General features: G+C 37.4%; 1 protein-coding gene across 1 annotated transcript; it reads right to left on the bottom strand.

The window, feature by feature from the left end:
- Nucleotides 1-294: 294 nt before the first annotated feature.
- On the bottom strand, nt 295-4,649 carry EBF1 (EIN3-binding F box protein 1). The gene is made up of 2 exons (XM_006842002.4): nt 4,314-4,649; nt 295-2,991 (listed from the first exon to the last, which is right to left on the bottom strand). The coding sequence occupies exons 1-2, from the start codon at nt 4,336-4,338 to the stop codon at nt 1,067-1,069; spliced, it is 1,950 nt and encodes a 649-aa protein (XP_006842065.1). The 5' UTR covers nt 4,339-4,649; the 3' UTR covers nt 295-1,066.
- Between the last annotated feature and the right edge of the window lie 9,913 nt (nt 4,650-14,562).

Raw genomic sequence — 14,562 nt, 5'->3', positions numbered from 1 at the left:
GAAGAAAATGAGAGAATGAGAATCGTGCGTCGACACCAACCCAAAGGAGAAAACGATGCACTCTCAATGATAGATAGAGAGAGAGAGAGAGAGAGAGGAAAAGAGCCCGGGCTTACTTGGTTAGCCCTGGACGATTGGCAAGGCTCCGTCCCATGCTTAGGGGCCCCAAAAAAAAAAGCAAAATTTTTAAAAAGCTATAAAAAAAAAAAAAACAGAGAAAGAGAGATCGTTGCACTCTCGATAAATAAGCGAAAGTATAAGACAAGGGGACAATTAACAAACACAAAGAAGAAGTACCATTGAAATTCACTATTATTTCATTCATATATAACGTGGTGGAGTACAGTTCTCGTAGTGGCAGCCTGTTAAAAACTAGGACTTGGGCAAAAAACAAAGCCACCCTCTAAAACCAAAGGGAGTTTTGTAAAAATGGCAGATTCAATTAGAAACTTGCTGCCATAGGCCCATGAATTTCACCAGACACCAAATGAACTGCCCCCAAAACACAGGACACACAAACCCCACTTCCCTCCTTTCCTCAGATAAAGAGAGAGAGAAGAGTAGAGTGAGAAACACCTACAAAGCTACAGCCACACCAACATGGCCAAATATGAGGCTTGGCTAAAACACCCACCAAACAAGTGAAGGTGATGAGAACCAGGACCCTATAAAAAAACCACTACCAGTGACCCGAAAAGACGACACCAAAACCAAAGAGAGAGAACCCCGGAACCAGGAGGAGAGAGAGAGTAACAAACCGTTCTCAAGGGACTCGGACCAGCCAAAAGTGGTGAAAACCACAACTGTGGAAACAGGTTTCTCCCTCTAGAAAAGAATGGAGACCTGCAAAAAAGGCTGAATACAAGAGACCTTGGAAAACAACCCCTCCTGGTTTTCTACATAGAGAAAGCCCATTGCAAAGGACAGAAACAAATGGGCCCAAAAACAAACAGAAACCTTAAATCCTAAACCCTAGAATCATATCCAGATTCAAACTGTATTCCGTCGAAATCCACTTAGGGCTGAACCCAATACCGGTTCGACTCGATTGCTTAAGAGTGGTGGATCAGAAGAGGATATCACACCTCCAAAGCTGCTCGCCAAGGAGCTCCACAGCTCCATTGCTCACCATTTTGCAGTTTTGAAGGTTCAGGCCCACAAGTGAGCCAGCAAAGTTGCCAAGAAGGGGGAGGCTCTTATCCGTAATGCCCAAGCAGGCAGAGAGTGAAAGTATTTGCAGCCTGAGCCCCTTTGCTCGAGAGAGATAAGCCAATCCATTGTCGGTGATCGTGCACCTTGAAATGTCCAAATCCTTGAGACAAACACAGAAGGAAGAGACAGCCATCAAGCCACTGTCTGTTACCTTTCCGCAACCTTCGAAACTAAGAAGCTCAAGGCTCTCGCCATGGAGCTTGGCCAAGGCCATAACTGAGCGGTCGGTCAGGTTGATGCAGCCACTAAGATTGGCCTTCAACAGCAAGGCCTCACGACTCTCAAGCAAAGCTACAAACCCATCATCCGTCACACCACAAAGGCCACTCAGGTCTAAGTTTTGCAATTGAGGACAAGCTTTTCCAAGGATGTCCAAGCAACCATTGCCAAAACCTGAGCAATGTCGAACACTAAGGGACTTCAGAGAGTTGCATGTGGACAATGGGGCCAAACCCACAAGAGAGTCACGGATACCCATGCATTTCACCAGAGAGAGAGAATTGAGATTCCCCCTACAGTTAAAAAGAGAAGCCAAGAGCCCCATCTGTGTGATCTTATTGCATTCCTCCAACTGAAGGCTCTTGAGCAAAACAGCAGATTGGGTGAAGGCTTCAAGCCCTTTGTCAGAGAGGGAGGAACACCTTCGAAGGCACAACTGCTTCAGGTTTGGGCAGCCACGGCCTATGGCTTCGAGACCCAAGTCTGTGATCCCCATGCACAAGGCAATGGAGCAAAGCTTCAGCTTCTGCAATCCAAGAGCATTTCCAAGAGCCCAGAAACCCCTCTCGCTTACGTTATGAAGGCCCACAAGGCCCAAATCCTCGATTTCCTTTCCATAGTGTCCAATCAATGCAAGAGAAACATCAGTGATATTCAAAGACTGAAGCTTGATCTTTGAGACATGAGTGGCCAATGACACGAGAGAAGCCACTCCTTGATCTCCAATTAGAGGACAACCATGAATAGACACCGACCTCAAGTTTGGGCAGCTCTGAGCTATGGCCTTCAAAGCCCCATTCCCAATTTTCTCACATGATTCTAGATTCATGGTTGTCAAGCTCGGGCACTTCTTTGCGACAGCGATCAAACCCTTGTCAGTGATCCTTGGGCACTGGCAAAGGTCAAGCTTCTCCAATTGGGGGCAGCCATCAGCGATCTCAGAGAGCCCTTCATCACTGACAAAGGGTGTGTTCCACAACGAGAGAGCTTTGAGAGCAGGGCACCCATGAGCAATGGCCGATAGGCCAAGATCGGTGACCCCACGAGTGGGGTTGCTTCCTCCTACCAAAAGCTTTCCCAGACCTCCACGGCCACCTGTTCCCACTGCAATGGCTGCAAGCCTAACATCAGTGGCCTTATTTCCCCTCAAGCTCCTCGAAAGATAACCATTGGAATCACCATTCTCTTCAATTTCAAAAGAGGCAACATCCTCTTGGTTAGCCAAAGCATCAGAGCATGTAAGCTTAGAATCAGCAACTACTTCCACCCTCTTGATGGTGCTCTGAAGCATGAGCCAGTGCTTGGAAACACAGGCGCATGCACTCCTATCACGACTGGTATTAACCCTTCTGAGTATCTCAAAGAGGCACTCATCGGGAAGATTGTCGAGAGAAGGTTTCCTTTGAAAGTTGGTATTGTTTTCCCATAAAACAAAGGGAGCCGTGACACGAGATCTCTTTCGTGGAGGGCAATAGACATCCAAGTTAGGAGCAAGAGAGAGAAAGAGGCTCGAATCCATGAGGCCCGAAGAGTATAGAGGCCCTCCATGGCGGTCATCCCCTGAAATTTCAGAACAGTATATGATTAGCCCACCAATTGTAACATGCGCATTTTTAATTAAATGCTTATCCCCACCGATTGAACCATATACATTTCAAATCATTTACGCCCAAATGAAACATTTGAAGCTTAAACACAAAAGACCATTCTGGAAAGAGAGAAAAATTTTCAAAGCAATAGCTAACCAAAAAAATCATGTGCAAACTGCACGTGATGAATTATTGATTCAATTCCTCTATGGCTAGATTCTTCATTTCAAGATCGAGAGAAATATTATCATATTATCATATACATTTACAGAGTCTCAAGTCAAAAATCCCAAATCATCACATAAATATCTGAAATCATATGAGAACGTATCAAACAACTGGATCCACAAAGAAACTGAAGGAAATAAGCTCACAGAGCAAACAGGAAGAGAAAACCATCAGTAAATATTTCGGATCATAAACCACAAAACAGAAGCCACGGAAACCAGAGATTTTTATTAGTTTTCACATTCTTCCCCATTTTACATCATAAAAAACTATCCCTGGTATTCAGTATCAAATAAGATGACAAGTTAGATTATGCCAAAAATGAAAACAAGCAGCCGCCCCAAAAAACAAGATCCACCCTTTCTATTTTTCAGGAGAGATCACATGTAAAAGAGGCTTTTCATTAATTAGGGCAACTAAAGTGAGGCTTTCTCGAGAAATCACACAGAAATAACAGCCGTTTCTGAGGTTTTCAGCAATTGAAGGAGCTTTCATGAGAATCCATCAGAGAAAGAAAGAAATATACAAGGGAAAATTCCAATTTCATCTAGAAATCCTTAAGAAAAAGAGGGATATCCATCTACTTGAATTAAAACCCTAATTCACCAAAGCAAACAAACAAAAAACATGTCCAAGCTCTAATCCACCATAACAATATAAAACAAACAATTGCTATTTCTTGATAAATATCATTAAATCCAAACGCTAATTTCCAAGAAAAACCAGAAGCCAAAGAAAACACCACTTTGCAGAAAGACTAAGGTGAAAAACAACAATTCCCTAAAAAACCAGCAGATAAAGAGATAGAAACCTAATTCATCATAGAAAGATCACCAAACAACAAAAAATCAGCTCTAATTCACCACAAATAACCATCTATTTCATCCAGATAGTTCATCCAAACGCTAATACCCCACAAACATCGCATCCTAGCCCAACCAGAAAACCAAAACTACACCTTAACCCATGAATCAAACCAGATCCCCAAAAATAAAACCCTAAACAGAGAAAGAGACCAGCAAGTGATCAAAACACCCATGAAAACCATCAAGAACCGAGACTTACCACTGTACTTGACAAGAGTAGACATGGATGGGGTCCAAGTAACCTCAGGGAGCCGGGAGAAACAGAAACCTCAAGAACCAGGGCCAAAAAAACCAGAGCAAAGACCAGATTCGAGGTGGCAACTGAATGCATCACAGAGATCAACAGGAGCGAGTAATCATCATACGAAGAATATGAAGTTCTAGAGAGAGAAAGGGGTTTGTAAGAGAGGAAGAGAGAGAGAAAGAGAAAGAGAGGAGAGATTTGGAAATGGGAATGAAAGGCTGAGAGAGCCTTTACTTTATGAAACGGGAAGATACATTCATCTCTCCCAAAAACGCCGACCCCATTCATTGTAATCTTCCGCATGCAATGAATACCGCCTTTAAAGTTTAAACCCACCAAACCTCTCCCAATACCGGAAACCGGAAACGGCTTTTTTCTCTCTCTAGCTCGCACTACTTGCTATTAATTCTCTTTTGTAGAAGCAAGTAGCCTTTGTTAAAGGCTCTCTCTCTCTACATCTCTCCTCTCTCTCTCTCTAGACTCTATTACTACATATGCCTCTTGGAAGGGGGAAAACTTAGATTATTAACATCACTTTTATTACCACATAATCAAAGTTAATCAAAGGTGTTTTCCTCTCTCTCTCTCTAAACACTCTTTATCCCTCCCTCTTTCTCTCTCCTCTTTCTATCTCTACCTCTGTCCTAACGCGGGAGGGGAAGATTTGAAGATGTTATTAATTTCTCTTAAAATCTTATTACATGCCAATAAAAGCTTCAACAAATGCTATCTTAGTTAGAAATAAGATTATGAGAGCCGACGAGCTTATACTGTGGAGGATAGTTACCAAGATAGGACGGAAGTAGTACTCTGACCAATCGGACCATCGATCGGTACCTTAATCAGTATGATTAGGTAAAAAAATAGATTTAGTTATAAATCAGTCAAAATTAATATTTGGTTGGTTAGACTAATCAATTTCAATTTCAATTTTTATATATGTTATATTTTAACTATTATATCAAACTTTTTTTTTCTTAAATATGATTCAATCGATTCGACCAACGGTGAATCGGTTTTGATTAGACCAAACTCTTCACTGTTTCGATGGCCTGTTCAATCACAATAACACTGTTAAAAAATAAGCCTGGGATCCAGATCAAAAGAGAGGGTGCTCTAGACAGCTTAAAATGTCACGATATATATTTTTCTAACTTCTTTTGTGCATATCTATTTGGAAAATGTTTATATAGAGCGGAAGGCTATCAACAATCAAATTAAAATGGACCTCAAAAGTTTCAATAGAAGAGGTTGTTTTGATGCTAAAATATCTTCAAATGGATCATCTCCACTTCAATATGCATGGGTATAAGAAAAAAATAGATTTCAAATTTTGTAAATAGTGCATCTTGTAATACTGTCAATTTTCAAGATTTTCCAGTTTTCATAGATGTATTGGTTCTATACTATTTTTTAAGCTTGAAATTTTATGATTAAAGATGAAAATATATTTTAAAGCTTACTTTTCCCTATCAAGGTGCAATTTGTATAGAGCCCAGGCTCTAAATAATCAAATTAGAGCCTATCTTCAAATAATATTGAGAAATATGGTTTCACTATTGGAAATCTTTGTGATAACCTTAAAATATATTTTTATCTTTATTTATAAAGTTTAAAGATTAAAAAATAGTGCAGATCGATAGATCTACAAAAAATCGAAAACTAACAGTCCAAACATGTGTTATAAAATACACTACTTTCAAAACTTGAAATCTTTTTTTTCTCATGTCATCTTGAGGTCGAGATGATCAATTTGAAGATATTGAGGCATCAAAACAACCTCTTTTAATGAAATTTTTTGAGGTAGGCTCTAATTTGATGGTTTAGAGCCCAGGCTCTATATAAACTTTTCAATTCCAGTGTTGAAGGCATTTTTGACACCATTTGAAGGTAAGCTTTAATTCGATTGTTTAGAGCCTACGCTCTATACAAACTACCCTATCTATTTTTTATATTTTCATTTGGAGAACTTAAATAAGGGCAGTAATTATAGGGCTTGTATGCTATGCTCCTAGTGGAGCACATTGTACATCTATCCTCTCGATCAGGGGACCGTTGTAAAATTTCAAGGACCAGTTAAGAATAAAACTAAATCATCGTTTCCAAAAGGAAAAACAATTTGAATTTTAAGCTTTCTAGCTGTTAGTTCTCACCTTCAAAAAATTGGACGATCTCTGTTCAATCTTTATCGTTTTCATATGCATAAAGAGTCCAATTAGGATTTTTTTTTTTATTAAGTTTACTATATAGGTTGAAGAGGTTACATCCTCAAAATTTGGGGTTGTCAAATTAATCCTAGTTTAGGTTTTACTCGAGGGAGTAAATTTTGGCTCATTTTTTAAATTTTTTTTTAAAATTGATCGTCTACATCATACTCCTCCCCAAAAAAATAGATTGCGTACTATGAGACTATTTATCATTTCTACAAGGAGTCCACCATCACACCTAGCCCTTAGTTGTTAAATTTAATGGCTTAGGTGTGTTGCAAAGTTCAAGAAAGTTTTTTTTGAAATATTGAGTCTAGTCAATGACACATTTATAACAATTGAATTTAAATACTAAAAATAAATGATCTCTTTGTATACTTTTCTAAAAAAAATAATACTAATATCCCTTAAATTTTTAGAATAAAAAATCCATCCCTCATACCTTGTAAAAACCCGATAGTTCTAGGAGTGAGATAAAAGTCTACTGAGATATCTCACAGTTTTCCCAATATATCTCACAATTTTTTCATAATTTAAAATTCATCCCCCATCTCGAATAGTGTAAGCGAACATCAAGATCTCTATCATTTTTAGAGCTTTATATTTCACAATCCAAGAAAATGATATTGATTTCTATCATTTTCTAATAAAATTAGATTTCTGTCTTGAGGTAGGCTCTAATTTGATAAAAGATCTCTATCATTTTCTAATAAAATTTTGAAGTAGAGATTTACATTTTAATTGTATTCTATTTGGAGTGATTGAAAAAGGAAAAAATATTGATTTCTTAGCAACTGGAGAGAAAATATTATCTTATCTCCGTGAAATTGAATTTAATACAATATATACATTACCACTTAACCACGTTATATTTAATGGAAAATGGTTTAATAGCTCATTAGTCACTATAAGTTGCAATTCAAGCGTTGGAAAACCTTCGAATCGATCAATCTCAGCTTCAACATTATGGTTGTGAAAAAAAATTAGGATTTCACAGTACAAAAATAGTGTATATTGTAAAAAATTATCCAGACCATCCACTTTGCCTAAATTTAAGTATTTACAAATTTACAAGATCCATGTTATTTTGAGTTTCAAATTTTTTTTTCAGTAATGAAAATTGATTTTAAAGCATCATGGGGATTTCTGATGCCAAAGATGCTTTGTGAAGAAGGATCCAAGGTGATGCTTTATTTTGTATTTACAACGCCTAGGCCTTATAAAAACTTCATTCATTTTTAATTACAATAAAATCTTCCATTACATTAAGCAACAGATATGGGGTTAGCCAGCAAGGAGTGGGTCCCCCCCTTTGCTTATGCTTAGAAATTACAGGTTACACGCGGGTCCCATAAAAAGTATTTTTTTACGAAGAGGGCGAGCGAGAATTTTAGAGAGAGAAAGGGTAAAAAGAGAGAGAGAAATTGCGGCTTACGCGTGGGCCCCACAAAAATAGGTTCGATTTGAAAAAGGGTCTTAGAGGGAGAAAGAGAAAGAAGTCTAGAGAGAGAGATTGACCATATTATAGTGAGAGAAAATTGATAGAGAGAGAAGAGAGAGTATTGTGAATAGAGAGAGAGAGCAACATGCATGCATCCGCGTGGCGGGAAAGTGTCTCTCTCTTATCGAGGAGGAGGAGGGCCACTTGAAATATTTTAGGTACCCACTTGGAAGGCAAGCAGCTCACTTTCTCTCTCTAAAAAATAAAGAAGCCCACTTGAAATTATTCAAATGTTGAAAGGGGTACGGCGGTTCATGTATGTAACCATTTAACCATTTTCAAACTCCAAGTCTATGGGTTTGGCCCTGCTCAACCTCACCTCAGGACATCTACTTCAATTTTCTCGGGTCTCTTTCTCTCTCTCTCTTCTCTATGCATACCTCTTTCTATCTCTCTCATACTCTCTCTCTCTATGTTTCCAAAATTGGAACGGTTAACCGGTCATGAAGTTAGGAGCTGTTCGAACCAGAACCGGACCAACAAGAACGGTTAACTAGACTAATTGATCAAGTAGATTTTTTTAAAAAAAATAAATCAAAATCGCAAAAAAAATCTTAAAAACAAATAGAAAAACTTAGATTAAGTATACACCATCGTATTACATGTATTTATTTTATAAAAAAATTTGATACAAGTTTTTATATAATTTAATATTTGAATATCATGAAAATATGCAAAACTATTTATAATTTCACATAAATTCAATGGGTGAAGTTACAAAGTCCAACTAATAATGGATGATGCAACAATATATGCTTCTATATTGTTTTAATGTTGATGTTGAAAAATGTTGTTTTAATGTTGAAAAAGCCCTTTAATACGGTTTAAAATTGGATTTGAGAGCGTATTTTTTTTGTAGCACAATGTTCTCAGCTTTTCGAAGGGCTGTGAGTCAAGGTAGTAAAAGAGAGCACCTCATTTACTTAGTAACTTGGTTATCAAATGCAGGGTGTGGGTCAAGGTGTTAAGTACTGCTTCAAAAGGGCAGAAATTTCTAATTTTCAAAAATCCTCATTTCAATCCGCCAAGAACTCTTTGTTTTTTGACTTTTGATTCAATAATAGATAATTTATAGAAACTTTACATAATATAACATCAATATTTGATTGAAAAAACAAAAAAAAATACAAAATGGAAGAAAAAAAAGCTGCAAAATCTTGATCTATGAAAATAACGAGCCTGTGTCAAATAACAACCACTATTTGATGCATTATAACACACGAAAACAACAGTAAACCAGACCGGTTAGGAAAACCGACCGGTTTTGAAGAAAAACCGTCGTTTCGACATTGAACCGGCCGGTTTTGGTCTCGATTTTTTTTTGGAGAGTTTCGTCTTACCATGTATACCGCAAAACCGGCCCTTATCGGAATCGCCACCCCACTAGTAGCGATCTAACCAACCGTCTTTGTGAACACTGCTCTCTCTTCAATACATCCCTCTCCCTCTCTCTCAAACTTCTTCTCTCATGAATGAATCGGGTGGTACTAGTGGCTCTCATTTGGTACATTGAACAGTGGTTTATTTAAAGGGTGCGGTTTGTATAGAGCCTAAGTTCTAAACAATCAAATTAGAGCCTACCCGCAAATAGTATCGAGAAATGTGGTTTCAATATAGAAAATCTTTGTGATAGTCTTCAAATATATTTTCATCTTTATTTATAAAGTTTAAAGCTTAAAAAATAGTGTAGATCGACAGATCTAGAAAAACTTGAAAATCTTGAAAATTGACGGTTACATTACAAAATACACTATCTCCAAAACTTGAAATCCATTTTTTCCTCATGTTCATGCATCTTGATGTCGAGATGATCAATTTGAGGATACTTATGAAAAAAACAACCTCTTTTAATAAAAGTTTTTAGGTAGGCTCTAATTAAATGGTTTAGAGCTTTGACTCTATATAAACTTTTGGAAAAATATCTCATTATCCCCTATTTTTAACTTCTATATCCAATGAGACCCAAGAATTAAAAATATTACTTGTAAGTAAAAGATCTCCATCTTTTCTATGTTATAACTCCCTGGACCTCTTTGATTATAAATTTTTTATCCAAACAAACACTAAATGATACCCTATTCAAACTCCATCTCTCTCTCTAAAACTTTATGTCTCTCTCTTCGCTTCTCGGTGAGTTTACCAGCCAAGGGGTTTAGCTTGAGCTCGAACACGAACACACTTTCTTATGTGCGAGAGAGAGATGGTGTTTTAGAGAGAGACGATGTGAGAGAGAGGGATAGAGTTTGGATTTGAGAGAGAGATAGAGTTTTGAGAGATAGAGATGATGATGTGAGAGAGAGATAGAGTTTTAGAGAGAAAGAGAGAGAGAGAGTAATTTCATAAGTTGTTAAAATCAATAATACATGTTCCAAAGGGTTTAGGGGGTTGGAAGATATAAAGAATAGAGTCTATTTGCTTACAAGTAATATTTTCAATTTTTGGGTTTGATGAGATATAGAAGTTAAAAATATGGGATAATAGGATATTTTCCCTAAACTTTTCCCTTATGTAAAAGGAAAATGGTTTCATAGAGCTGCAGCTCTATCAAAATAAGTAAAATCTCATTCTAGAATTGATCGGAAATTGTAATTCAAGCATTAAAAAACTTTTATATTGATCATTTCGACCATTATGGTTGTAAAAAAAATTAGGATTTTGAGCTCGAAAAATAGTGTATACTACAAAAAAATATCTTAGACAGTCTATTCCATTTTAAAAATAAACATTGACATATCCGCAAGATCTATGCTATTTTTTTAGTTTTACATTTTATTGTCAATGTCAAAATTTGATTTTTAAAGCCATCATATAGATTTATATTGCCCAAAGCGCTCTCCTGACACAAATTTGAGGTAAGGCATTATTTTGTTTTCATAAAGACCAAGACTTATAGAAACTTTTCTAGCTTTTTTCCCTCCATAGGTAACTACAAGTCAAGTGCTTTGAAAATTCGCCCATCAAAGTCATTTGCTTCCCCTTGGTAAACAAATCTCTCTCTCTCTCTCTCTCTCTCTCTCTTTCTTTGCTTCCCCTTGGTAAACAAATCTCTCTCTCTCATAATTAAATATCTGGTTTTTCTCCCTATAATGTTAACTTAAACTTTGGATTCTCCCTAAAGTAATATGCTTTGGTAAATAAATCTCTCTCTCTCTCTGATTGCATCTCCTTTGATAAATCTCTCTCTCTCTCACTACTCACTTGAATTACATTCTAATTTTCTCCGTCTACAAGTAATCAGAGTTGAGAGTCAAGGGCCACCCTCGAATGTAATGATCGGATTCCGCAAGAAGTCGAACTGTATCCGAAAACCCAATCTAATTTTTCAGACCAACCCAAGAGCCCCGGCCCGCCCTTCTCTCTCATTTTTACATTGGGCACTCCAATAAATTTCTCTCCGGCTAGTACTAATGCAAACTGCTCTATCTCTCTCTCTCTACAGATATTTTTGACTCTCTACATAATGAAATACTCAATAGAAAACATAAATACTCAATGATGCCTCTCTAAAGTAAACCCATCATTTTCTACCATCTCTCTAGAGACTCTAAAATGTCATATGGTGCACTTGGAGAGAGAAATTATAAAAGACATTGATGTCAATTTAAGATACATTGAACGTGAAAACCATGGCTCATTTTATTTTTTTAACTACACGTTGTTTGACTTATAAAAGGCAGAATGATCATTCTTGGAAAAACCCGGATCGCCCTTTTGATATTTCAAGAAAGATTGTCATGTAATCCTTGGAGGAAACTGGATCCTATTTGGCATTTCAAAAAATATAGGTAGTATTTCTTTCTATCTTCCATGCCAGCCCTTTGTTCGTATCGTCTAGTACTTAAGCAATAGGAGTTCTGTTCTCGACTTTTTGGGGCATGTGCTAGGTCAACCTGGCCTTAGCCCCGACAGTACTGGCCTCAGCTTGGTTGAGCCCGACTTAAATTGGGCAAAACCCGGCTTGGATCGTTGTGGGTTTGGCCTTACTTGTGTGTTGTGTGCAGAAGCTTTAAACTCAATGGGTTTGTTTTTGGCAAATAAAGTAGTGTGAAACACATACTACAAGAATACAAAGACTTGTGTGTTTTACCCATAAGGATTACATCTATGAGCGTGACAAATTAAAATCCATTATACCAACAAAAGTTACATAGATTTTATGACATGGAGTTACCTCTTCAATCGTCGACAAAATCTAGTTGAGAAAAACTCTTTTAGACATGCCCAACCAAACGGCACCACTGCCGATCTCTCATCTCAATTCCATAACTAGACCACACTACTGTCTAGAAAGATACCATAACTAGACCACTGTCTAGAAGAGACATTTGACAACAACCAAGATTTTCTCTCACTGAAATGGGAAACCATATAAAATCTCCGTGAGAATCGCTTTTTAGCAAGAAACAAACATCTTCATCTTCAAAGTCTACACCATCACAATGTTTGTATCCATGGGAAGCTTTCTTCTCTCTACGAAGGGACCTTGCATCTTATGCACTTCTTTCTATGAAGGGACCTTGCATCTTATGCGCAGGAGGCCCTGCTTTTTTTTTCTCTAGAGGAATCCATTTTTCTCATATGGTAACCCAAATATGATTTATCATATATATATATATATATAAAAGATTGGAATCCATACTAAATAGAAAAGTTTATATACATGTTATATTTATCTCAAAACTAAGAGATATACCCAAGAGTCCTAATTTTTTTAGATTTATTTTTTTTTTATAAAAATTATCGATATTAATCCCACATAATATGAGATTTCATTATGTGAGTGATATTGGATAGAACCAAATCCAACATTATGGACCATATTTTTGTGGCTCAAAGCTTAGTTTTTTAGAGCTGACCAACCGGGAGTAGACGGTCCACCAGGCCCATTTCCACCCCTATTCTTTAGAAGTATAAAGGCACTTTAATGTCAACTAAATTCAATCACCTCTTTTATTGAAATGGTATATAGAAGTATCATATTTGGAAAACTTATTTTTGGGGGTTTGCATTTTTTACACTCCTTTTTGTATTGTACGTCTTTATAGCATAAGATTCAAGCTTATCCTTTATTGTGCCCAATTTCAACTCTAGTGCAATTGTGTATTCTCCTCTCAAACTCAATTATCTCTCATGGTCATTTGTCTTGAAACTCTTTCCATCTGAGTTTTCCCTGATGTCTCAAAAACCCCAGGGTCAAATTCCAACTCACCTGGTCTTATTTGGGCAATTCTCGAGTAAGTTCCGGCAATACTTAACGGAATTTTTTTTTAAAAAAATAAAATAAAAGAATCTGATTAGTTCTCGGCTTTTTCGAACTTGTATTTCCCCTGCCAAGCCGACGCAGCGATTCCGAGTTGATCCAATAAATTTTTGAACCATTGGTTCGTTCTCATGGTTGATTTGCCCTCTCTCTCACAACTCTCTCGTTGTTTTTTTGAGCTCCCTCTCTCTCTTACCCCATCCCCACTCGGCTCTCAAAAAAAAGAGAGGGGGGGGGGTGGTTTTACTTAGTGATTTATGTGTGAACTTAAATTGTTTTTTTAAAACACGAAAAGTTCCATTTATAGATAGAAATTATAAAGAATGTAGGTCAATTTCTTTCTTTTTTTGTAAAAGAGTTGTCTTTGGATCAGAGGATATTCTCGAACCAAATTTTAAATTTTTGGTAGTTTTTTCGTCAGCAGGTCACCACCCTAAATCTCGGGGCACTGCCGTACTAATGGAAAAAAAAATTAAAATTCAGACCGAGGCTAAAAGGTAATTTTGAAAAGAATAAAAAAAAGGCAGACCTTTGTAATTTCTGCCTGTAAAGAGTGCATTTCTCACTTAAGATTGAGTTAGAAGGTGAAAGAGAGAGAGAAAGAAAGGTTATAGAGAGAGAGAGAGAGAGAGAGAGAGAGGGGGAGTCGAAGGTTGTCTAATTGGAAGACACAACGAGAGACATTCATTGATGATGAATTCACACAAATCACGAGTCCCATGTTCATGTGCTGTGTTCTGTTGGCCAATGGAGAATTGAATGGATGAGAATGAGATCCCAACATACAACATGTATGTGGTCCACTTCATCCCACTAACATTTGCTATCTAATCTTTCATTTCTGTGGAGGAGAGAGAAAGAGAGGTACTCATCGAGCTGTTAGAGAGAGAAAGGTGGCCGGTAGAGAGAGAAAGAGGGAGCTCAAACTTCCCATTCCTACCCATCTAACCTTTCAATTGTGTGGAAGAGAGAGAGAAAGAGGGAGCTCAAAGTTGCCATTCGAACCCATCTAATCTTTCCATTGTGTGGAGGGGAAGAGAGAGATAGAGAGTGATTGGCACTCATGCTAGAGAGAGAAAGATGACACTCATAGAGACAGGTAGAGAGAGAGAGAGAGAGGTAACACTGGTGAAGCCGCTAGTGCCATCACCGAGGCCTCTAGAGTGTGAGTGGTGCCAAACAAGAACCCAAGTAAAACGGGAAATAAAAGGCCCTCAGTCACAGTATTAATGCGAG

This window comes from Amborella trichopoda, chromosome 5 (genome assembly GCF_054954075.1).
Source record: "Amborella trichopoda isolate Santa Cruz 75 chromosome 5, AtrichopodaSantaCruz75HAP2 v2.0, whole genome shotgun sequence".
Taxonomy (NCBI): Eukaryota; Viridiplantae; Streptophyta; class Magnoliopsida; order Amborellales; family Amborellaceae; genus Amborella; species Amborella trichopoda.
This window is presented reverse-complemented; position numbering and strand designations above follow the sequence as displayed.